This window comes from Lycium ferocissimum, chromosome 11 (assembly GCF_029784015.1).
Source record: "Lycium ferocissimum isolate CSIRO_LF1 chromosome 11, AGI_CSIRO_Lferr_CH_V1, whole genome shotgun sequence".
NCBI classification, from domain to species: domain Eukaryota; kingdom Viridiplantae; phylum Streptophyta; class Magnoliopsida; order Solanales; family Solanaceae; genus Lycium; species Lycium ferocissimum.
In genome coordinates this window covers 5562842-5588938 of record NC_081352.1, presented here as the reverse complement: position 1 = coordinate 5588938, position 26097 = coordinate 5562842, and the positions used below count along the sequence as shown (strand labels likewise).

General features: G+C 37.0%; 1 protein-coding gene across 1 annotated transcript in view; it reads left to right on the top strand.

The window, feature by feature from the left end:
* Window positions 1-26097, top strand: part of LOC132036149 (fatty acid amide hydrolase-like) — a 61206-nt gene that overhangs the window by 7559 nt on the left and 27550 nt on the right. Inside the window, exons 4-9 of the mRNA XM_059426404.1 lie at window positions 654-826; window positions 5281-5410; window positions 6478-6555; window positions 16211-16358; window positions 16550-16662; window positions 24795-24870. Coding sequence (XP_059282387.1) covers window positions 654-826; window positions 5281-5410; window positions 6478-6555; window positions 16211-16358; window positions 16550-16662; window positions 24795-24870 — 718 coding nt within the window. The remainder of the gene's footprint in view (window positions 1-653; window positions 827-5280; window positions 5411-6477; window positions 6556-16210; window positions 16359-16549; window positions 16663-24794; window positions 24871-26097) is intronic.

Below are 26097 nucleotides of genomic sequence, written 5' to 3'. Positions count from 1 at the left end.
AGTAATTTCCAGTATTATTTTTGTGGGCAAAAATTTAAGTGGAAATATCTCGATAGTATTTTCTCTCACTTTTCGATTTTCAGGGAGTCAACTGCACACCAAAAGTGATTAGTTAATTCTTTAAAAGTGATTGAATTCACTTATTTCATGAATGGTTTAAACTTAAAGGGACCTTAAAAAGAGTAAACTACTAAGATGTTTGGATAAATTTAATAATGATTAGTACTTTGTAATAGAGGAAAAACCACTATAAAAGTGAGTTGATCCAAAAATAAGGCCCGTAATAGGAACTGAGTATAGAAGTATATATCAAACAAGAAAATGTCTTGGATATAATGAATTTAAGGTGCTTTATCTTTCTCTTTATATATATATATATATATATATATATATATATATATATATATATATATAAATAAATAAATAAATAAAAATTAAAAAAAAAAAAGTTGATTTACCTCATTTACTAGTTTACATTTCCTTCAATCCCATATATATATATATATATAAATAAAAAAATAAAAATTAAAAAAAAGTTGATTTACCTCATTTACTAGTTTACATTTCCTTCAATCCCATCAATTGTTAGTACTCTAGCTAAGAGTCAATCAATTAAAGTATTGATTGAGTTGATAACATAGAACTGGTTACAGGCGGAAAAGAAGAAAAAGAAATGAAAATTGTAGAGTATGAGTCTCCAAGGGAGCAAGTTGGGCTGGCCTTGGAATGTATTGAGAACATCCTACCTCCAAAGTATAGCTTTAGTAGGTGGACCATATTGGATTATTCAACTGCTTATCATTCCAAACAAATTACACCTCTCAAGGTATGCATCTTTACCCTTCTTTTTCGTTTATTACTCAACATTAATTTTTGTTCAATTTTTATTTTCTTCTTCACTATATTGTTTGATTAATGCCTTTTTTCATTTCAACTCGTCGACAAATCTTTCACTTTTTAACTTGTGATAAATATTAGTTTCGCGTATGTTTACGTTGTATATCATAGTCAAAATACATAGAATCTGAAAAAGATGATATCTGGCATTCACGAAAAAAAATTGAAAAAATTATAGACTTGATAATTAACTCAAATATCACAAAGATATAAAAAGGGAAAGGAAAAAAGAAGACGAGAAAATATACCTTTGTGATTTGCTGTTGAAAATTGGCTTATAATAGTCTCATGAAAATCTACCACAAAGGCAATGTCTCAACTGTTGGAAATCTTACGGAAAGTACTTGATCGATCACGAATCTTGTCGGAAAATACTTGATCACGAGCCTTGCAGGAAATTCTTGAACAATCTCATAGTTTGAGGCATGTCAATTAAGACATTATCTTTAAGGATCTTTCACCCGGTATGGGTGTATCCCTCAGGATTCAACAAGCTCTTCTAGTACAAAACTAGAAGCCGGAATCTAACAAAGATTTATTTAACATTCTAAAACCCAGCAAAATAAAATAAGAAGATGAAGAATGTTTGGGTCTTCAGCTCTATCCACCCAATGAAAGGCTAGATAATATATTTAGTAGGAAGTTTAAGACCAAACCGTGATAGCCAGATGACCAAACAAAGCCAATAACGGTTCTCACTAATGGCTATTCAATGACACTAATGGAGACTTATGAATGTTGATTAGCTGACAATCAATTTGTTACCTAATAGAGGTAAAGGCTTCAAATGTCAATGAAGATGTGTATAACGGCTGGCTAATAAAGGTTCCATTTTAATATTGTAATAATGGCTATTAACCATGGATAGTAAATAGTAAATAATATTATTTTTGAGATATAAAATTATTTTAATTTAATCCCCCACTTATCTCAAAAAGAATATTAAGTAATAGAAAGAAATAAGAAGTTTTGCTAGGTCTTCACATAAGAGTACAATGCGTCGAATCTGGTGTCTTGTAGACTATGAACCAGATCTAGATAAAATAAGATTAAACTTATAGGATAATTGGTGAAGTTTAGAACTTCTATGAACCAAAAATTCTATTGTAAGCTCCGGGTCTTATTTTATCACATTATACTCGCACAATCTTTGTCATTATCGCAGTTTTACGCTAAGAGGCCATGCGCGTGTCCTGGTATTCATGAGTGTTCTAGCAACCCGTCACAATTTCATAGGAGCAAAGACCACTCCACACTCATAGAGGTCCATCCATCAAGTGTATTTTGCAGAGCAATACACCACCTATAAAGGATATGGTAATGGATTAAGAGTTTATAACCCATCCCTTACTTTGCCTTGCAGAACTACACTATATTCACACACCATAGGAAGGAACATAATTTATAGTGCACCTTTGATCAAATAATGACTTGTTATTACCCATATGAACCTAATTCATGGGATCTCCAATAACATTGGTTGAGTTACCATCATTGTTGATCTTCTCAATTGACAAAAGTCCCATTCCCCTCGATGTTTCTTTTAGTCTTGTGAATCGGCCAAATTCACCTCAGACATCACACAATTATATATGAAAATTATCACATCTCACAACAGCTGCTCTTATCACAATGTGTCTCAAACAAAATTGATTTTGTTTCAACTTGAATACACGCTAAGTAGTTTCTAAACCACTCAGCCTCATAACCAGCCAACTCCAAAGCCTCAATTCAGACGTCATAATCTATATAGTAACTATGCTTTGCTTGAATGATTTATCTATTATTTGAAATTTCCACTAAAGGTGAACACATAGTTTCTAATGAATTTTGTCTCATCTGACTCAAAGATTCAGTTATCATCATTGTATCTCTCTAATACAAATACCATAATTCAGGGTACTTCTCAAATATATTTTTTTTCAAAATTTAAAATTGATCTCATCATCGATGGCTTCTTTCCAAAACTTTATTTTCAAAACATTTTGAACAGTAAGATCACACATAAAAAAATATCACTTTTTAAAACAATTCTCTTAACATAACTCTAGTAAGATACCATGACCCCCACAATTTCAAAAAATTTAAGGTAAGTGGATAATATTTTCATGACTCATAAAATATTTCATCTTATAAATAACAATCTAATAATAGTTCACCCAAATAATTATGTAAAATTTACTCACATTATGTCATCATCAACAAATAATTTCAGAAAGTAATTTTTATCAAGAGTTGGATAAGAAATAAATAAATAAAAATAGTAAGCACACAAATACACCATCATTTCAATACTCGCTGTTCACAAAATATTATTTTTGTTTGATGCAACTTCATCCTTCTCAAATAAAATCTTCACTCCAATGCTAATGCCAATATTTTTCTAAAAGTGAGTTTAAGAAGAACTATTCCTTTACAAGAATTTGTGTAATTCTTGCATCACCAACATATATAAATGTTCTTCTTTTTCAACTTGGGTGACACAAATTTAGTTTGTTAGCACAAAGAGGCTTAGTAGCACCAAAGTCTAACACCCAATCTCTTACATTAGCCACAAGATTCACTTAAGAAATGACCACAATAATTATATCATCCACTTCGCCAAATTTATTTTACTTAGCAGGATTATCATTTCTCCGAATCTTCTTCAACATTTAGGGACATCGATAGCTTAGTTTGCCATTCGCAAAATACTAATTATATCCCTGGAAGATCTGATTATTAGCTTTGCATCATATAAATAAAATCACCAATCAATAGTAATTAATAATCTCAAATTAATTTTCCTTTACGCTAGCACAATTCGTTCACCAAGTATATAACATGAAAGTATAGTTATGTGCTTAGAAATAAAATTAGTAGAAAGACAACATCCTTCATGAATCCTTATTACATAACTTGCTAATCATTACTGGAGACTTAAAATTCTTAGCAGAATCCTCCAATTTATCTCAAATTATGATGAGAGGAGATTTACACGAATTTATTCATTTAATCTAATACTCCAGTATCAACAAATTAACTTTTTTCATCAAAAGATTTGTCATATTCTACTATACAAGAATGATCCAAAATATAATAAATCATTCACTCTTAATTCCATGCTCAAAGAGTTAACAATGAATTTATTCGACATGAGTACAGAAATCAGGCATGCATTATTATTTTGCTTATTCATTTGATCCTTAGTCTATCAATCACACACAGCGACACAAAGGTATTCTACACACTCAAATTTGTTAAAAATTAATAATTTAAATTCATTATCTCAGGCTTTTCAAGATTTCAAAAACCATAACGGAATCGTAACTTTACCTTCTGTGAAGAAAAGAAAATGTGTGAATTTAAAACACTGACCGGAACACTTTGTGCAGCGGTTATGGGAGCATCGAAGTAAATATTTTCCGTAAGAATAAAGTACGAAATATCCTTAAGATTGTTGGAAATCTTACGGAAAATACTTGATCGATCACGAACCTTGTCAGGAAATAGTTGATCACGAGCCTTGCAGGAAATTCTTGAACAATCTCATAGCTTGAGGCATGTCAATTAAGACACTGTCCTTAAGGATATTTCACCTGGTATGGATGTATCCCCGCATTCAATGTTCTTCTAAGACAAAACTGTGAAACGTTCCTAATCTAACAAAGATTTATTTAACATTCTAAAACCCAGCAAAATAAAATAAGAAGATGAAGAATGTTTGGCTCTTCAGCTCTATCCACCTAATGAAAGACTAGATAATATATATAGTAGAAAGTCAAAGACCAAACCGTGATAGCCAGATGACCAAACAAAGCCAATAACGGTTCTCACTAATGGCTATTCAATGACACTAATGGAGACTTATGATATGAATGTTGATTAGCTGACAATCAATTTGTTAGCTAATAGAGGTAAAGGCTTCAAATGTCAATGAAGATGTATATGAAGGCTAATAAAGGTTCCATTTTAATATTGTAATAATGGCTATTAACCATGGATAGGAAATAGCAAATAATAAACTTTTTGAGATGTAAAATTATTTTACATCACCAACTCCCAAGGTGAAAAATAGTTTAAAGCTTTGTTATTTTTAAATTTAATATGCAAAATATATTTTCTGCATATAATAATTTAGTCAATTCAATTTTGTAATTTTTTCGGTTTCTTTTACAAAAATAAAATGTACACTAATTATTTTGATACGATTATAAATTTATATCGAAACTTATGATTATATTAATAATAATTTGATGATCATCGATGATGAGGTTCAATTTGGATTGACTTTCAATTAACAATTGACACCCCGACTCCAAACATAAGCGATTACTTGAACTTATAACATTAACTTCTATTTCATTCTTACAATTACATGGTTTTTGTTTTTTTTTTTGACAGGTAGTGGATAGGTTTTTATCCGCCGTTCAGCACTCATCTACTCCTTCAATGCAAATGTCATTTTTTATTAACTTTGATACTGATGATATCTTAAGACAAGCTACTGAATCAACTCGTCGATACCATCAAGGTACGATCTCAAGAAAATTAATATTATCTTTGCCTAATCTCTTTTCATCAATGTGCGGTACTCGCTTTGAAGCTTGACTAATTTACTTCATTTTAAATATTTTCTAAAATTTTGACACATTTAAATAGAAAATTATTAACGGTATTGATCCGTCTGACCATAAAAATTATTTTCATTATTTCAAATTTCAGCTTGAAATACTATGTGCAAACTCAATATTTATTTGACAATTTGATTCAATATTTCCACTTGAACTTAAATAGAGAATTTGGAGTTAACAAACTAGTTTGATGAATAATTTTCACCCACAGAAAACTTTTCTGCTACGTAAATTCACATCCAACCAAACTTTCAAACTTCAAATACTTTTTTTTTCAAACTTTTACTAATTATTGTCCCAATGTCTACTTAGTAATTTCAATCATAAGGATTCTGTGACTAAATTACCCTTTGTCTCTCCTAATAATTGTTGAGACACTTTAAAAAATTGTATAAATCATTGAGCAAGAGTAGATTAAAAAGGAAAATAATTGATACCTTCTTAAATTTTTAAGATAACACTTATTTTAAACCAAAATTGTTTTTACTCCCTTTTGTCCCATATTATATGATATTTTTGTTTGGCCTGTCCAAAATGAATGACATGTTTCTCCTTTTGAAAATTATTTAATCTTAGTATTCTCATTTTACCGTAATAACATGAATTATTAGAACCCGTTCAATATTAAAGTTCATTTCCATAAGGAAAAAGAAAATAAAAAGACATGTGAAAGTAACACCATAATTCATTTAAGAAAATAATATTAGTGCTTTACATATATTTAACTTATAGGCTAAGAATTTCTTCTAGTTGTTAAAATTCTATGCTTAATTGAACATCTTTACCTGAAGTGAAAGGAGTAAATTACATTTTTTTAGTTCTTTCTTTGTTTTCTTTTGGTTCCGGGGGAGGTTAAACAAAGTAGATAATTTTTTACCTAATTTGATGATGATGATTTATCCCTTTATATATTAGAATAAAATTAATGGGATCGTGTTTTTTTTTTTGGCAATGTGATTATTCTCAGGTGAACCACTATCAGTTTTGGATGGAGTTCCAATTGCAGTAAAAGATGAAATTGATTGTATGCCCTACCCCACCACAGGTGAGTACTTCATGTTAGACGTGTCAAACGAGTGAGTTGAATCAAATCTTGACGAATTAAATACTCAAGTCAATAAATAAATCATGAGTCACTTCATTTATGGTTTGTTGGGGTCAATATAAATTGAACTAGAAATTGTAAATAATATTTCATAACTAAACCCGTTCAATATAATCCAAATTACCCATCGTTATCATCAGCCCTGTCATGACCTATATTTCCTAAGCCGCGATGAAACCTAACCTCAACTCATTAGTGGAACTCAAAATCGTGTGAAGCCCATTTTAGCGTTGAAAAACATAGCAATAAGCTTTAAAAGTAAATGTTAAAGCAAAAACAATGTCATACGATCAAAAGTGCTGAAATACATAAGCAACTAACTAGAAACTCATATGTATCAATTGTGGGATCCCCATTAAAATTCAGGGGGTCCATCTTCTTAACGGTCAAATCTCTTTTGCTCATCTACTGTCATGGTAGGTGGAACCACTAGCTGTGGGGAAATATCAGGTAATGGCATGCCTAAAGGCTAGTGAGTTCCATGTGAAGCTGGCTAAGCCTGCGGAGTCTAATAACCTAGAGCAATCGGCTGATGAGGGGTCTGAACACTCATCCCTGGTTGTGCACCATCTGGTGCAACCGGGAAAATACTTGTCTGTGCCATGCTCTCTAGAAAAGCCAATATCCAAATCAAAGTATCCTGAAGAATAAAGTAGTTATGAATCCCACTTGGGCCTGAGCTGCCTCGACCTCAGCCACCGAAATCAACCCATTCTTCTGAGCAACCTCTGGCTCATCTGATACAAATCTAGAAAGACCCTGAGCAGCTGCTAGTGCTCGGACTCTAGTGGGCACTATTGCACGATCTCTAGTCTGATCTCCAACCCTCAATCTACCCCTCTACCGAGCGTAACAGACCTAACAATGGGTGCGGCTCGTGTCTTCACAATCTGTGAGAGGGTGCAACAAAAAGAATTAGAATTCAAGTTGAATAAAAATACATGTTAAGGAATGAAAGAAAGAAATTCCTTAAGTGACCCATAGCCCCTCGAAGATAAATACAAACGTCTCTTTGCCGATCCGTAAGACTCAACTAGAAATTGCTCAAGACTCATAAGACTGATGAACCTAGTGCTTTGATGCCACTTTTTCATGATCTAAAATCTCCTAAGTCATGATTGTTTACCCCGAATTCGGATAATCAATTAAATTTGTGAGTAGGTATAGGATATGTGGTTAAGCCTCAATCTATTCGATGGAAAATATATATATAGGTATGATACGAAGAAAGTAATAATAATCTGAGATCCGCTGTAGATTCGTGTATCTAATAACATATGAATATTGCTTGATTGGATAGATTTAGGATATGAACACAATGAATCCGGACCAAAATCCGATATTGAGGGGGAGATTTGTATATATTTGCTAATACAAAGTGTTCTTTATCTCCCGGAGCCAGCCCTTACAAAGGAGGGGGATGCCCCATATTTATAGTATTGCCTCCATGGGCTTCGTACAACGTGAACTAATAAAATAATAATAACAAGGACAGCTCTGAACGGATTTGGTGGGATTAGACTGACGGCGCCGTCTGACACACGCATGGTTGGTGGTTGACCATGGCAGGACGCTACTGACGCGTGGCTCACGTGCAACGGCCACACGGACCAACGGCCACACGGACCAACGGCCGTACGGACCAACGGCTACACCGGACCAACGGCCCTGACCGTCTCGGCGATAAAGGTGGTGGACCAAATGGTGTCCTTGCTCAGCTCCGGTCCAAGCGCTCCTCCGGTTTAGCTCGAATGTCATCAGGCACGTTCCTCTCTTCCTTCCCTCGGTCCTCGTTTCATCGGTTTACGTTATATCCGGTTTTTACCGTATACCCCCACACTTTCCGGATCAACGATCTATCGGAGTAACGGGAAGTGGATGAATCAAGCCTTCACCTTATTCTTCCTCCCTTTTACTTTCTTCATTTGACTTTATTCTCTCTTCATTTCGTCATCTCTAATCATTCTCCATCTCTAGTTCTTCGTTGTTTTTGCCAGAATTGTTGGTCCGTTTTAAGGACAAGCTGACTCATGGTCATTAGTTCATCGTGCCCGTAGGACTTACCTGATACTTTGTGAATTCAGACGTCTCCAAATCACGATGGGCATTTTTAGGGCCGGTATTTTTCGGACACCTGACTCTCAGCCTTGACTAAATTTTGATGCAACAGTCCCCGTTTGGGAAGTTAGGAAATTTCGTCTCTGATCATTGTGACCTCGTTGCCTAAGTCAAATTTTTAACGTTTTTTACTCGGATCATTGTGACCTCGTTGCCTTAGTCGAATTTCGACCATAGTGCCCGGTATAGGGTGTGTGAATGAGATAGTGCCGAAATATGGCGGTTATCACCGGGGTAAAGCCCATTTAATCAGAAAGACACTCGAGATTTTTGTATTGCGAAATGTCTGTATACATGAGAATTTTCATTTCTTCTGCCTTTGCCGTAGCAAATACTAAGTGGGACACGATTCATTACGATCGTTTTGGTCCTTACATCGAAGGCTATGGCCGGTGGCCGGGCATTTGTTTTGCCGTAGCAAATGCTAAGTGGGACACGATTCGTTATGATCGTTTGGTCCTTACATCGGAGGCTATGGCCGGTCCTTAATTTTGCCGTGGCAAATGTTGAACGGGACACGATTCATTATGATCGTTTTGTCCTTACATCGGAGGCTATGGCCGGTGGCCGGGCCTTAATTTTGCCGTGGCAAATGTTGAATGGGACACGATTCATTATGATCGTTTGGTCCTTACATCGGAGGCTATGGCTGGTGGCCGGGCCTTAATTTTGCCGTGGCAAATGTTGAATGGGACACGATTCATTATGATCGTTTGGTCCTTACTTCGGAGGCTATGACCTCGAGTTTCCGGGTGCTGGTCCCTCATCTTTGTCGAGTAACACGTTGTACTTGTTGCCTCATTAAAAACCTAGTCGGAAAATTCATTTTGGGACAAAACCGTACTAAGGAAAAGAGTGCAACACGTGTTTTCAGACCTAGATTCTAACTTTATCCGGTACTTGACTTCCTGCAAAAAAAGAAAGCGGTCAATAGAAAAACACGAGGAGTCCATACCTTAGTCCGACCTAAAGCTTGATTTCTCCGAACGAGAATATGGCCGGTACCTCTCCCTCGATGATCTGACCTCTAGTTCGTAATTCTTCCTGGGCCTCTCCGGACCTTTGTTCCTATTTACGGGCCCCGAGGGAAGCTCGAGTTGGTCATCCTCCACCCGAATCTTCGACGCGTACCGGTTATGGACATCTGCCCATGTTACAGCCTCGTATTCCAGCAAGCTTTCCTTTAATTTGAACGAAGCCGTCGAGCTCCGAACATTGAGCCCCTTTGTGAAAGCTTGTGCAGCCCATTCCTCCGGAACCGGGGGAAGATCCATTCGTTCCCTTTGGAACCGATTGACAAATTTACGCAGTAACTCATCGTCTCTTTGGGCAATACGAAAAATATCCGCCTTCCGAGCCTGCACCTTTTTGGCTCCGGCGTGTGCTTTTATGAAGCCATCGGCGAGCATTTCGAAAGAAGTGATTGAATGCTCGGGCAGATGATCGTACCAAGTCAATGCTCTTTTTGCCAGAGTTTCCCCGAACTTTTTCAGCAACACGGATTCGATTTCATCCTCTTCTATATCATTGCCTTTTATAGCACAGGTGTATGAGGTCACGTGCTCGCAAGGGTCCGTTATGCCATCATATTTTTGGACGTCCGGCATTTTAAACCTCTTCGGGATCAATTTCGGGGCCGCACTCGGAGGAAAAGGCCTTTGGATGTACTTCTTAGAATCCGGCCCTTTCAAAATAGGCGGAGCCCCAGGGATTTGATCCACCGTAGAGTTGTATGTTTCCACTATTTTTTCAGTCGAGTCTACCCGCTTTGCTAACGTTTCGAGCATTCTCAGAACCTCGGTGGATGAGCTAGCCCCGGACCCATTACTTTCGGCCATCCGTGCCTCATCTCTTCTGGGTTCAACAACACTCTTTGTCTTCCCCGGGGTCGCTTTATCTCCTCCGTTTTGCAACCGGGCTATTGCGATTCCCTGTTCGGCAATTGCTGCTCTCTGTTCCTGCAACATTTCAAAAATTAAACGCAAGTCAATATTATCATTCGGGGTATCCGGTTCTTTCCGGACTTGTGTCCCGGACAAAGTAATCGAATTGTTAGTATTTAAAGGGTCAGTGGGGTTTGGCAATCCTCGTGGCCCGCTGCCTTCATTTTCGGCCACGATCTCGTTGTTGTCGACGTGATCAGATTGCCCACTGTTAGCCATTTGGCCCGTTTTTTCAGAGATGAACAATAGATGTTTCTGATTTTGACGGGTAAGATAGAGATCGAGATAAAAAAAAAACCACTATTATCCTAGCCCCACGGTGGGCGCCAAACTGTTTACCCCGAATTCGGATAATCAATTAAATTTGTGAGTAGGTATAGGATATGTGGTTAAGCCTCAATCTATTCGATGGAAAATATATATATAGGTATGATACGAAGAAAGTAATAATAATGCGAGATCCATTTGTAGATTCGTGTATCTAATAACATATGAATATTACTTGATTGGATAGATTTAGGATATGAACACAATGAATCCGACCAAAATCCGATATTGAGGGGAGATTTGTATATATTTGCTAATACAAAGTGTTTTTTATCTCCGGAGCCGGCCATACAAGGAGGGGGATGCCCCATATTTATAGTATTGCCTCCATGGGCTTCGTACAACGTGAACTAATAAAATAATAATAACAAGGACAGCTCTGAACGGATTTGGTGGGATTAGACTGACGGCGCCGTCTGACACACGCATGGTTGGTGGTTGACCATGGCAGGACGCTACTGACGCGTGGCTCACGTGCAACGGCCACACGGACCAACGGCCGTACGGACCAACGGCTACACCGGACCAACGGCCCTGACCGTCTCGGCGATAAAGGTGGTGGACCAAATGGTGTCCTTGCTCAGCTCCGGTCCAAGCGCTCCTCCGGTTTAGCTCGAATGTCATCAGGCACGTTCCTCTCTTCCTTCCCTCGGTCCTCGTTTCATCGGTTTACGTTATATCCGATTTTTACCGTATACAATGATGGCACCTATACCCAACACGATAGGCGTACAATGCATAAAGTAAGCATTTAAAGTAATTATAATTCATGAAGGCGTCTTGGATAACCATAGGTGTGGAAAATACAATTATAACCCAAAATCTGATGATATGAGTCAGGAGCATCTAAGAGTAAAATAAAGTAAGTATGAATCACCAAGACAGACATAATAGTAAAGATAGAGGGAGTCCATTGTTGTGGACCAGCCAAGCAGGTCACCATGGAATCTCTTAATCATATCCTACTAGAGACGGTCGTGGGCTCCAGAAGTTCTTGGATCAAAATCTGCATCAAAAGTGCAACAATTGTAGCATGAGTACGAAAGAACAACATGTACCAGAAAATATCATTGAACGACACTAACAAGATAGTGGAGGGGTTTGGTCTTTGAAAACTCGCCTCACATTCTGATAAGTTATAATGTCAACATATACAAAATATCAACCATAAAGAAAATCCAGGCGAACAATGTCATAAAAGTGTGCATAGTCAACATATAAGGATAGTATGCACAAAATAAACTGGATCAACATATAAATGCACAACTCAACATATGTAGATTATATGTATATACAAGAGTCATGATGTAATTTATGAAATACAGACTCTTTACCCCAACTGTCTCATCTAGTGTTTCTAGCATTCTTCATAGACCTAGTTTAACTGGGGATTGCATGACCAACAACGCATGAGGGACAATCGTGTTGTTCATACGCCAACACAGAACAAGATTCTCTTGTGCTAATAATCATATAATCCTCCTATCGGGCCATAATCTCATCACCCCGTCCCAAAATCAGATCTCATCGGGCCATAATCTCATCACTCCGTCCCAAAATCAGATATTCGGAGTGATATTCTAGCATGCAAATCAATACTACATGTATTATCTCTAATCTTTCAAAGCATGCTCAGTAAATCAATTACAAACCAGGTAGCACAGAAGAACACATAACAGCTACATGGCACCCAATAACTACAAAAGTGCTCGTCACCTCGTATATACAGTACCCGCTTACCCTTAATCCATTTCATTAGTACTTAATTGGAAAAATATTCCCTTACCGAAGTCTAGTCTTAACTTACCTCAAATGAAGCTTTACAAATCCATGAATGGTCTTTCCTTACCTCAAGCCTCCAAACGATCCAAACCTTTGAGTCAAATGATCGAATTTCCCTTGAAAGATATCCTGAAGTCGAGCTCCGCAAATCCCAAAATGAGTTTAAAATGATAGAACCACGAAATGAAATGTTTTTAACGGCCAGGTATCAACCCTTTGATACCCTGATGGGGCCTCCACAATCGCGAAGAGAAATCAGCTAAGTTCCCCCTGCGACTGCGATTCCCTTTGCATGGTCAATGCAATCCCCAACCAAGCTCCACTTTGCGATCTCGAAACACGGCCTAATGATCGCGAAGGCTTGTCTGCTGCACCAGAGAATATAAAATCTGGTGTAGCCCAAAGTTGGTTTTAACCCTGAAGCTCACCTGAACCTCTTGGATTGCAACCCGAATATGCGTACAAGTCCAAAATTATCCCCCGAATCTGTAAGAACTCTCAAATCACAAATTCAAGTTTGTCTAATCATATTTTGACCTTGATCAACTCTTATTCTTTAAAGTCACTAGTTTTAGTTTAAGCATTTCGAATCACTCCCGAGCCCCTCTAGACCCAACCAAATAAGCCCTAACTCATTATACGGACCTATATGAATATTCAAATCGAGAACACGAGTCTTTTAACCCATAATGTTAACTTTGATCAGCTCTGAAATTTGAACTCATCAGTTTTTTATTTTTAGCATTTCAAAATGCTACCGAGCCCTTGCGACCCGTGACACCTAATCATAAAACATTAGTTTTAGTGAAGTGCTTATAGGGCTTAACTTTTAGCTATTTATGTGATAGAAGAATAGTATATTATAGAATAGACTATATCCCTAGACCCGGTACGCAAATGGAGTAAGGTAATTCCTCATCAACCAAGGCAGGAATCGCTAGAGTATTGTATTGCCCTCCTATAGGACTATACAGAGCAGTGGGAAGGTCAGAATCTAGTGAATTTGTCATTAGAGTGTAGCTCCGCACCTTAACCATCGTGTAATGATAGTGTGCCTTCACCCCACGATCTTAGTTCTCCAATTGTGCCTTTTGTATTTGTAACTATAAGTGCATATTTTTACACCAATTTATACGTGGGTTTCGCTTTGGGGAAGATCAGTTGACTCCACAATGCAGAAAATGCCTTAGATATTCCATTAACGTTACATGGCCCAAGAAAGGAAAAGAAGGGGAAATCTTCTAGAAGCACCTTCCTATACCTTGCTTCAACATATAGGTTGGCTACCTTTCCCTTGTGAAATCCTAGGAGACTGTTGCTTGTAGACGTAAGGAAGATTTCTGATTTACCGCTTGGATCTAAAAACAATCTACTAAAGGACTTTCGATTCTGCTGGACCTTTATATATATATGAACTATGCAAATGCTGATGAATCTGAACCAAGTGATACAACATCTATGAACAAATGAAAGATGCTTCTTCTTCTTATCAAAAGTAAAGTTATCAACAACAAAGAAGTACCTACGAGAAGTCTCAAATAGGGGAAAAGAGTTCTAAAACTTAAAAGAACTAAATGGGTTATTACATTTATGCTCATATTTGACCTGTTAGTGATTGAAACATTATGATACATGCCTTCGAGTGAATGGAATACCCCAAACTGTAGGCCTCCTCTAATATCAACTTCCTCTTGCATTAGGCACACAAATACAATCCTAAAGCCATAAAAACCCATCAACATACATAGTCACCTTGGTAGAACCACCCCACCGCATCTTGTCTCTAAGGTCACACAATGTTTTATCCTGAAACTAATGAGCCTTACTGTGCTCTATCGGTGATGATTGTGGAACAACACAAGCTAGAACCTTGCTAGGCTAAAATATCTAATCTCACGAAGTTGTTGTCCAATGCCTGAACATCCATAGCCAAGGGACATTACCCTACTTGAAACAATGCAAAATTTCCCTGACTGACAGATATATTACTCAAGGTATCTAATACCACGTTTCCTATGGTGTTACTCTAACACCTATATCCCTATGGAATTATCAGTAATAAGAACGCATTTATAACTCGTGTAGTTGACTAAGTAAGGCGAGTAGGTATATCATTATCATAAACGTGAATTAGTTCCACGATGCCTAGGTCCAAGAACAAGCTCTATTTATCGTATGTACAATTTATGGTTACTTCTCCCAAATTCAACCCTAGATTCGTAGATAGTATTCAATTTGTGATGAGACAATCAAATAATTAGGCGTAGGATAAAATAATCAAACCAATAATGATAAGAAAAACGCTGACATAAAGCTTCAACTACTACATTCATGAATAATCCTATGATCCTAGAACAAAGGAAACTAGCATTCATGATCGTGGCGGAAATACAAGTCATACTAATCATTCAACTATAAAAACAGAAGAAAGAAGAGATAAATGGTGTGAATCCGGTGCATGGTGCTCTAGCCCATATTGTGATCTTTTTCTGTCAAAAGTCTCCTCAAAACGTGTTTGGGATGTGTTTATACCGTGTTCGCACGATCTTGGAGTGAAATACCACTTCTATTCCAAAACTAACCCAGATTGGCCAAAAATTACCTTGGTGCATTGTGCCACTTGATAAGCCCTGCGGCGCACCAAGTCAATTGTTCAGAGAGTCAGAATTCTGCAGTTTTTCTAATATTTGCACTGGTGCGGCGCACCTCTTGTTGAGCTGGGTGGCGCACTAGGCTAATTCCTACGACTTCTCATTTTTTATCTTCTTTCCATGCATACTTGGCGCTCAGGCCCTAGACTTGATTTTGATATATGGACTTCTACCTAGACTATGAAACCATTTTTGGTATCGAATCATCACTTTCTCATCAAATCATCTCCTGCATAGTAAAACACATGTATTAAGGATAAAGTGAACAACATAAACTTAAACACAAGAAAAGATAGAAAAATATGAGGCGGAATTTAATTTAAAACATGTATTTTTAGCCGGCGATCAACATGTCCATTTCTACACATCTGATCTTGCAAATTGCAATCCTGGCCTGTCCCTTAAATCCTATTTCCACAAAAAAAAAAAAAAAAAAAAACTCAAAATGTTTTCCTTGAATGTGATACATTAGCACATATATTTTGAGATTATCCTAAAGAAATCTTAGGATATCGTGGTTTTTTAAAAATGGAATAGCTGGTTAAAGATTAAATTCAACTTGTTCTAATGAAATCACAGTACGTCATCCAATAGAATTCTTAAATAACCAAGTCTAGATTATATTTCATCTATCAGGAGTCAATTTAACTAATTTAAATTAATTTAAGACAAAATCTTCTCGCTAGATCTTGTTGTGTATCACATCGGAATGGTGTTGCATGTAAATTCCATTTACAATTGTTAACAATAATGATTTTCTTAATGGGCATGCAGGAGGCACAAAGTGGATGCATAAGGTAAGACGATGCAAGTATGATGCAGAATGTGTAAAGCGTTTGAGATCATGCGGTGCCATATTGGTGGGAAAAACAAATATGCATGAGCTTGGTGCTGGAACTAGTGGTATAAATCCTCATTATGGGTAAGAACAATCTGTGATTACTACTTTGTAATTAAGGCATATAAATATCACTTTGGGAATAAATATAATGTTCCACCTAACTTTTAGCCTAATTATAATTCTTAATAAAGTACATCTACAATACGATTAATTTATGTTACTACTAATATCGTAGTATAGTAATTATATACTTGATTCATTCCTGTTTATAGAACAACTAGAAATCCCTATAATATTGGAAGGATTGCCGGTGGTTCTTCTAGTGGTTCTGCTGCTGTTGTGGCTGCAGGATTATGCCCCGCTGCCCTTGGCGTCGATGGAGGAGGTAATCGTTCACCAACATATAATTATTTACTCTCATCTAAAAAATTTCTTTTCTAACATAAGCTTTATGATTTTGTTTCTCTGTTGTCATCTGTTGCCTACTTCCAACCAACTAAGAGGTACGAACTGCCATTTTAGTTGTATTTTATAGGGGGGGAAAACATAACAATAAAATATTTAAAGAAATTTTATAAAATCATGACAAAATTAATTAATTAATAGTACACATGGCAACTAAAGATAGCCACACGTTCATACCATAACAAATTCCCATTAAATCAAGGAATTCATCTCATGATATAACAACCCCTAATGTTTCCTTTCCTATTTTCCGGCTCAAAATATTATTTTTCAAAATGGATACTCCATATCGATTATATTCATTATATTTGCTATCTTCTACCATCAAAACATAGACAATAATAATATTTTGAGAATATTCACAACACAGTTACAAACATACGTAATTCATGATATTGTAAAGATATTAAATAATTTTACCAGAAATATATACTATAGTTATGAGAAGTTTTAAGGCAAAAATTTAAAGATATATGTGATATATTTTCTGAAATGTTTACGGTGTGACAAACATAGTCTGATTTTATTATGATTGGACAAATACAATATAAGAAATTTTTGATTATTCATCAATGTGATTAAGTACTAGCAATTTATACCATAAATATCACGGTTATGCAGATTAAATAAACAACATGTGGATATATATGGTATATTTGTGGAATGGTTGAAAATCATTTACACCCCTAAATTTTGCTTTAAAAATTAAACTCCCCCCTCAACTTTGAACAATAAACATTCTCCTCCCATGTGTCAATTGATTTTCTTAAAAGCATATTTACCCTTACATTATCAACATTTATCTTTCTTTACTTCATTAAAATCATGATTTGTTTTTAAAAAATCGGCATAACATATTTTAGGACATGTCTTGGCGGTTCATAGCATTTTTCCGGACAATTTTTGCTTGGCGGTAAATCACATGACGTTGTTTCAAATCCTTGACTGCAGTTTGAGGCTAGGAATAACCTCTAATTTCTTTCTTGTTCTCTTGATACTCTTCTTTGCTCAAACCTTGTTCTTCACCTTGGGGTTTTACTTGACCAATACTGTAGGTTTTTCTAGGCTTCTCCTAGATAATTTATTAACATTCATCTTAAAGAAATTTAAATATAATTGTTTAATTTCTCTTCCTTGGCTTCTAGTACATCAGAAGAAGTTAATTAACCTACTAACATTAAAAGAGTTATAAACATTAAATTTACAAGAAGTCAACTTTTCATACATTAGCGGGGAATCTTAGTAGGTTAGTTGATTGGCTACCTAAACTTTCACTTGTTGGTGAGAGTTCGATTCCTACCTTGTAATCCCCTCCCCCATTTCCCCTTTCCTACTGCATTAAAAAAATGCATTAGCAACAAACTGATTACTACAAAATAGGGATAGCTAGCTAATAAACTAGTAACTAGAATTTATTCAAAAAACTAGAGCATACAACAGCCTCAAAAGCATAATGCTAATGCTCCCTGTTGCTTTAGGAACTACAAACTCTAAACTTGGCTGGAACTGACTTAGTGAATAAATCTGTCAATCTTTGATTTTGTAATTAGATTGATTCACTTCTCCAGGTTGCAACTCTTCATTATCAACAAAAGATTATGGCTTGTGTTCATCTAATACAAATCACTAGGAATGTAAAGGTTACAAATTCTCTTGGAGAACTAAACTTTGCAACAAGAAATATAATGATTACACTTGATAGGAATAGGTTCTTTATCGCAGTTTATTATCTCAAGTTGAAGAAAACGTAGTGATAAGATCTCTCTCTTATTCTCTCTTTGTCGTTGAGTTTGTCGTCTTCAGCCAACACCAATGTGATGCTTTATATAGGGGTAGTATAGTTTCTTGTAGTTCTCTCAATCCAATCAAGACTTTGTTCAATTAATTTCAAGAAACCAATTCTTGTTTGACTTGGAATTTAACACACGCATACGAACTCTCCTTCTCCTAACCCTAACTAATTCCATGTGTTCAATTATGGTAAAGTTTCCATACCTTGAACTCCTGTTCCTTGTAGAATTGGATTAAGCTTTAATTTCAATTCTCCAAGGTTTCCTTTTGTGAGCATGGAACAACTTCTTCTCTATCGACCAAACAGTCTCCTGTTCTTATCTGAAGTACATGGCTCTCTCAGCAATTCTGCATCAGTGTTGCCTGCTTCACCAGTTCATTTTGGCTATCTGTTAAGGATTCGATTCTTGTACCTCTTTATCTATCTTCTGTCATGACCCAATCTCGTGAATCGTGCGGGCACCCAAGTTAACCTCTGTGGTGGACGAACCATTCCCTCATATCGTGCCATAAATCAAATGCGAAAGTGAAAAATAGGAGTAAACTAAGTCCCAATAGATATATTAGATAATATTATAAGTGCGGAAATAAGAAATACTACAACCCAAGGATATAGTCTGGATACTAGTACAAGAGCCAATATCACTAGTACAATGTTTGAATACTAGAACTAGTCTCATAATACATGATAATAAATGTCTCAAAAGAACAAAAAGACAGGTATAAGGAGGAGTCTCCAGGCTCCAGATCCATCAAGTAGCTCACCCTAGAAACTCTGGTAAGAAGAGCTCGGGATCACTCGTGACGTTGAGAGGTAGAACCAGCGATGAACTCTACACACAGGAAAAAGTGCAGTAAGAGTAGTATCAGTACAACACTAGTACTGGTAAGCATCATAGGCCGACAACAATTAGTTTACATATATAAAGGAAAGAAACTAACAGGTAGACAGATAAGCGATCAAGTACAGTCAATGAATAGTCTCAAGTATAAGATCAGTCAAAAGTGCAATATCAGTCAATGTATAAGATCAACCAAATGTATAATATGCCATGTACACAGTCAAAGATAAATGAGTGAATATATATACAATGCAATGAAATGCAATGCTATGCCCTGGATAACTTTGCAATCCTTACACATATGCTAAGGGCAATTCCTCATAGCCATGACCCATGAGGATTCCACGAAATCCGTGTAACCTTCATCTCGAAAAATGACCTCGGGCACGAGCACTCTCTCACTTGGGTAAATGACCTCGGATTACGAGCACACATTTTCGCTCCAGTAACAACCTCGGAAAACGAACTCTCATCTCTCTTTTACGCTTTTCGGCAAAGACCTCGGAGGCTACTCTCCCTCACTTATCATCATTTCTAAAACACAGTTCATATCAATCAACATATGAAATAAGAGTGCATGCCATGCATGATATCAACACTAATAGTAATTCATATAAAAAACTCATCGATACTTGCCATAAGGTACACATCGCAAATCATGTCATTATCATATTCCTTTCTTTTAGGATGTTAAGTGAGATGTCATGAGAGAATAAATGCAAACACATAACACAATCATAGCATGTATGGCGACAAGCCCACATAACAGCTGACAATACCAACCTAATTGGATTTCACCTCCACACCATGCCCGAAGGCCTATCATGCTTTCCCCATCAATAACTAACATTTACATACACTTCACTAACCGAAGTCTAACCATAGGGTAAGCCGTAACCTACCTTACAAGCCAAACAAGTGCCACGAACTACCCAACTTGAGCCCTCCATTTACAAATCGCCTCCGATGGTCAAAGTCTATAAGATTGTTATTCTACATTAGATTCCGAGTGTTATTCTACATTATATTCCGAGACTAACGATACCTATAATGCTATAATACTATTTGAAATAAAAAACGACCTTTAAAACGGAAATTCGGGCCCACAAGGGAAAAAATTGGAAATTCAAGTTGGAATTGTTAACCCAAAACTTAGGAAGTCCAAACACTAATTATCAACACAATCTAGTCCCAATTTAGCATTAATTTATCATTAATCAAAAATTCCCAATTTAGAGAAAACCCCTAATTTCCATAACCAAGATTCTTACGATAAAAACAAGATTCAAGCTTAGGGACTAATTACCCTTTGATTAGATGGTTAGAAATCAAGAAATTTCCTAACAAAATGCGTTTGGATTGAATAAGATTCATAAAAATCATCTTAGGGTTTATGACCAAATTTTCCCTAACTTGTTCATGATATTTACAAAGATTCCATACTTAAAACATATTAAAATCACAAAGAGAGTATAGGGAACTTATCCCAAAGAAGTGTTCCCCAAAAGATCCACAAAATCGTCCACAATCTCTCTCTAGGTTTCAATTTGGTGAATGAAAGAAATGGCTTCGAAATGGGAAATTTAAGTTCCTGATTTTCAGCGATCCCGAATCTGTGAACAAATCCCTCTCAGATACGGGACTGCGCCTGCCAAAAAGTGTTCCACATGTGAAAACCCACTTAAAATATCACAACCTCGTAGGTGCGGTGGAACTTTCGCAAAAGCGATCCCGCTCCTGTGGAAAATACTCCACAGGTGCGGACCCTCCTGAACTTACACGATCTCGCACCTGCGAACCAAGCCTCGCAAAAGTGGGCCCGCAGGTGCGGCACGCCATAACCAGCAAAATTCTAGTTTTTCACTAACTTCAACCCAAAACCCGACACTCATTCGAGACCTCCTGGATACAAACCAAACATGCACATCAATGTAAAGATATTCTACGAACTCACCCGTACCCTCAGAATTTTGAACGGAGGTCATCTTGACCCGATCAACCCCCAAACCCCAAACCCCAAAAATAAGATTCCAACCAAAGGGCCATAACTCTGCTGAGTGCCTTGGGAACCAAACCAACCCCTCTACCAAGTCATAATCGACCCTCCGGACCTCATGGGGAACTATTCCACCCGATCAACCTCCCAACCCCTCTACCAAAAGTAAATTCTTGGTCAACCATTTTCACTTTAAGCCTCTAATTTCCTCAAGTTTGACCAAGACTCACCCGACTACCTCGAGAACCATTCCACCCATCCCTACAAGTCAAACACGCTCTAACGGAACTAGGGGAAGGGCCAACAAGGGTAAAAGGGTCAAAATGCCTAAACGACCAAATGGGTCGTTAGATCTTCCTTGTACAATGTTTGTCAATCATCAAAACTCCATAAGATTATGAATTCAGATTTAGATCCAAGAAGCTTGACAAATATTTTTGACTAATTAGTCCTTGTTCGTTATCAAACAACATGTAACTTGCTCAACTATACCCACTGAAACACATCACTCACCTATCGCATGCATTAAATACATGTTTACCTCATTTATAAGTTATACACGTGGCTCAATTTTTAGCGTCGCACCATTCACAACAATTTCACAAACAGTACCACACGCATGCAAGAATATGTATATAAGGATAGTGTTTTTTTTTATTTAGCAGTTTCTGCAATTTGATGGCTAAGATTTATATAAGTTACTTACTCCTTAGGAATAGTAATCTAGATGTATACAAGGATTCCAAGGTTATTCTAAGCGAGAAGCTTACAGCCCAATATAAGCTCGTGGTCATAGACTTAGAGGTCAAGAGGAAGAAGAAGAAGAGAGTTGTACATGACCGATCGAGGATTAGATGGGAGGCTTGACTGAGGTTAAATCTTAGGAGATGAGGGAGAATTTGGTGGCTATGGGGGCTTGGGGAAGTAGTGGGGACACTAATAGTATATGGGCTAGGACATCCAACTGCATCTGGGAAGCAACTAGAGAGGTGATAGGGGTCTCAAAGGGTAGCCCAGGGGGTTATGAAGGGGATTAGTGGTAGAATGAAGAGGTCCAGGGAAAGGTAGAAGCCAAAAAAGTTTCATGTGCAGTGCTAGTGGAAAGCGTAGACGATGAGGAGAAGAGTAGTAATAGTGAGATGTATAAATAAGGCTACAAAGAAGGAAGTGAAGCTAGCAGTCACGATGGTTAAAACGGAAGCTTTTAAATGCTTGAATGGAGAACTAGAGTGCTTTTATGTGTGCCTCTTTTACAGACCTGGACCAAGTGAAGTGCATTAAGGACGAGAATAACGATAGGCATGCATTAGATAAAGATGGCAGACATACTTCGATAAGCTCTTGAATGAAGAAGGGGATAGAGATATCATTACGGGAGTTAGGTCATTCTGAGAGTCGTAGAGATTTTCAATATTGTGCTACAAAGGTTGGGGGGATATTCATAAGATGAGAAGGGGAAGAGCAGGCGCACCAGATGAGATCCCCATAGACTTTTGGATGAATGCAGGGATGTCGGTATGGAGTGGTTGACTAGGTTATTTAATGTCATATTTAGAACTAAAATACCGGAGGAATGGATGTGGAGTAAAATGGTTCTGTTGTACAAGAACAAGGGCTGTATTCAGAATTGCAATAACTATAGGGGTATCTAACTGCCAAGCTACATAATGAAAGTTTAGGAAAAGGTGGTCCAGATGAGGATGAGGAGGGTGTATCTATATCAGAGAGCCAATTCGGGTTCATGCCGGAGAGATGGACTACATAAGCTATTCATCTTGTAAATAGACTGTTAGATCAGTATAGGGACAAGAAGGGAGACTTACTCATGGTGTTCATTTGATCTAGAAAAGGCATATGAAAGTCCCTCAGGAAGTCCTTTGGAGATATTTGGAGTCTAGAGGTGTACCTGTGGCCTACACTAGAGCAATTAAGGACATGTGCGATGGTGCCAAGACCCGGATTAGGATAGTGGATGGTGACCCAGAACACTTCTTCTTTGAGGTGGCATCAGGGGTCAGCCTTTAGCCCGTTCCTATTCGCCTCAGTGATGGACGTACTAACATGACATATTCAAGAGAAGGTGTTGTGGCGTATGTTATTTGCAGATGACATAGTATTGATTGACGAGATGCATAGGGGAGTTAATCATAGGCTAGAAGTTTGGAGAAAGACCTTAGAGTCTAAAGGTTTTAGGTTAAGCATGACTAAAACGGAGTACATAAAGTGCAAGTTCGTGTCGTGACTGATGAGGCAAAGGTGAAGTGAAGATCGAATCAGAAGATATACCCATGAGAGAAAGCTTCAAGTATATTAGGTTCTTAATTTAAGGAGACAGCGAGATTGACGATGACATTGCAGATTGTATTGGAGCTGGGTGGGTTAAACAGAGGCGCGCTTCTAGGGTACTGTTCTATAAGACTGTGTCACTAAGGTTGAAAGATAAGTTCTACAGAGTGGTTGTTAGACCAACATTATTGTATGAAGCAAAATGTTGTCCAGTCAAGAACGCTCATGTTTAGAAAATGAAGGTCGCAGAGATAAGGATGATCAGATGGATATGTAAGCATACTAGATAAGATATGATTAGAAAAAAATGTTATACGGGACAAGGTCGAAGTGGTCTCTATGGCGGATAAGATGAGAGAAGCGAGGCTGAGATTGTTTGAGCATGTGAAGAGGAGGTGCGAAGGTGTGCCAGCTAGGAGGTGTGAGAGGTTTGCAGTAGCAGGAGTTAGGAAAGGTAGAGGTAGGCCAAAGAAGAAATGCAGGGAGGTGACTAGGCAGGACATGGCATAACTTTAGCTAACTGAGGACATGACTTTAGATAGGAAGATTTAGAGGTCAAGGATTAGGATAGAAGGTCAGTAGGTAGTTGAGTAGTATCGCCCTTTGTGTAGGAAAGGTACGGGATAGCCTCATCATCTCATCTTCTCCATTTAGTAGTATAACATAGGTATCTCATAGCTTATTATTATTCAATGTATATTACTATCTATTGCTTCATTTGTTTTATATCTTGATATTTTGTTGTCCTATCTTTCTTGCCATCGTCCTGCATTGCTCATATTCCTTTTGAGTTGAAGGTCTATTTGAAACAGCCTCTCTACCCCACAAGGTAGGGGTAAGGTCTGGATACATCATACCCTCCCCAGACTCCACTTTTGGGAATATACTTAGTGTGTTGTTGTTGTTGTTGTTTAGTTTCTGCAATTTGATAATCGAGGGACAATGAGCAGCAATATTTTTGCTCGGCTTGGGCATTTTTGTTATGATCTTTTTTATTTAACATGTTCTAATTCGTCCAAATTTAATCAATTCCACCCTCCCCCCCCCCCCTCCTCAGGTTTCACACCCTTAATTTCACGTACTATAACTTCTTGAGTAACAAATTAGCTTGCTTTTTTCTGTTCTGAATACGTTTAGGTTCTATAAGAATGCCTGCTGCTCTTTGTGGAGTTGTTGGTTTTAAGCCAAGCTTTGGACGTGTATCACACTCGGGGTATGTTTTTGTTTAAATGTTCTTACAATTTTTTATGTATTCTATTTCTAAAATTCACTGAGCCAATTATTATCAATTTAAATTGTGTAGGATCTATTAATAGGAAGAAAAAAAAAACTCCTATCATGAGTTCTGAAAGTATAAGAGGGGGTGAATATAATAGTTTTTGTTTCTAGTCGACTAGTTGTAGTTAACAGTCGACTGTTTAGCAAGAACTAAAATAAGAGCAGATAATTAATAGAATTAAAGATGCATGTTTTTATACTATTTTGGATTCAATATGAATCCTAGCCCAGTCCCCTCCGGTTGCAAGAGAGTTTATTTGTAAGCTCTTTGAATTTGTTCGTGAGTACAATATTGAGGGTCTATTTCTACACATACACCAACAGTCCTTTTGATCTAGTAACAGTTGGTACAATGCCTCACTAATCAGTCTTTTTTCTCTATTCTCACTTTTGGATACATAGTAAGTCGACTAAGGAGTTAAAGTGCTTGTTAAGAGTAGAACAAAGAACTAGAGAATGGTCGGACAAGATGTACATTTTTATGTTTCTCCTGCATAGTATATATATAGTCTTCTTGCTTGATATCTTGGCAGTGACAGAGAATGGCATCCCAAGAAGTGTGATCCTTGGAAAAAGTTTTGATTGATCCTTGGAGAATTGTTGACAAATTTTGAATATCTCTTTTTCTTGGTTGTTGGAAGATTCAAGCAATCTTCTATCCTTCTATAAATCAATAATTAGTGTTGATTGATTACTTTTCCTTCGTCGCAGTTGGTCTTTACTGATAGCTTTCCTTTCTTTCTCTTCTTCTTATTTTTTTCTTGGGCCTTCCTGATTTATGTCTTCCTTTATTTTCTCCCTGATTTGTGGACTATTTCTTCAAACGACTTAATTACTCATATAATAAGTCGAATTTCCTTATATAGTTTCTTGCTAACAGATCTTCATTCTTGCTATTTCATTTTCTTGTTTTGTTTTATTTCCTCGAAAATTAAACCCTAACAAATTCCTCGATTCCCAAAATGTTCACACAAGTCACATGTTCACTCAGTAAATCAAATATGAGAAAATTATATATTATTCATTGATAGATTAGTTATGTTGATGCTACCTTCTTCATTTCTTTTTTGTTAACTAACACGTTGATGCTACCTTCCTCCATAACAATATGAAAAGGATAGCAAAAAAACTGTTTATCTAGTATATTATGGAGAGGAGATCA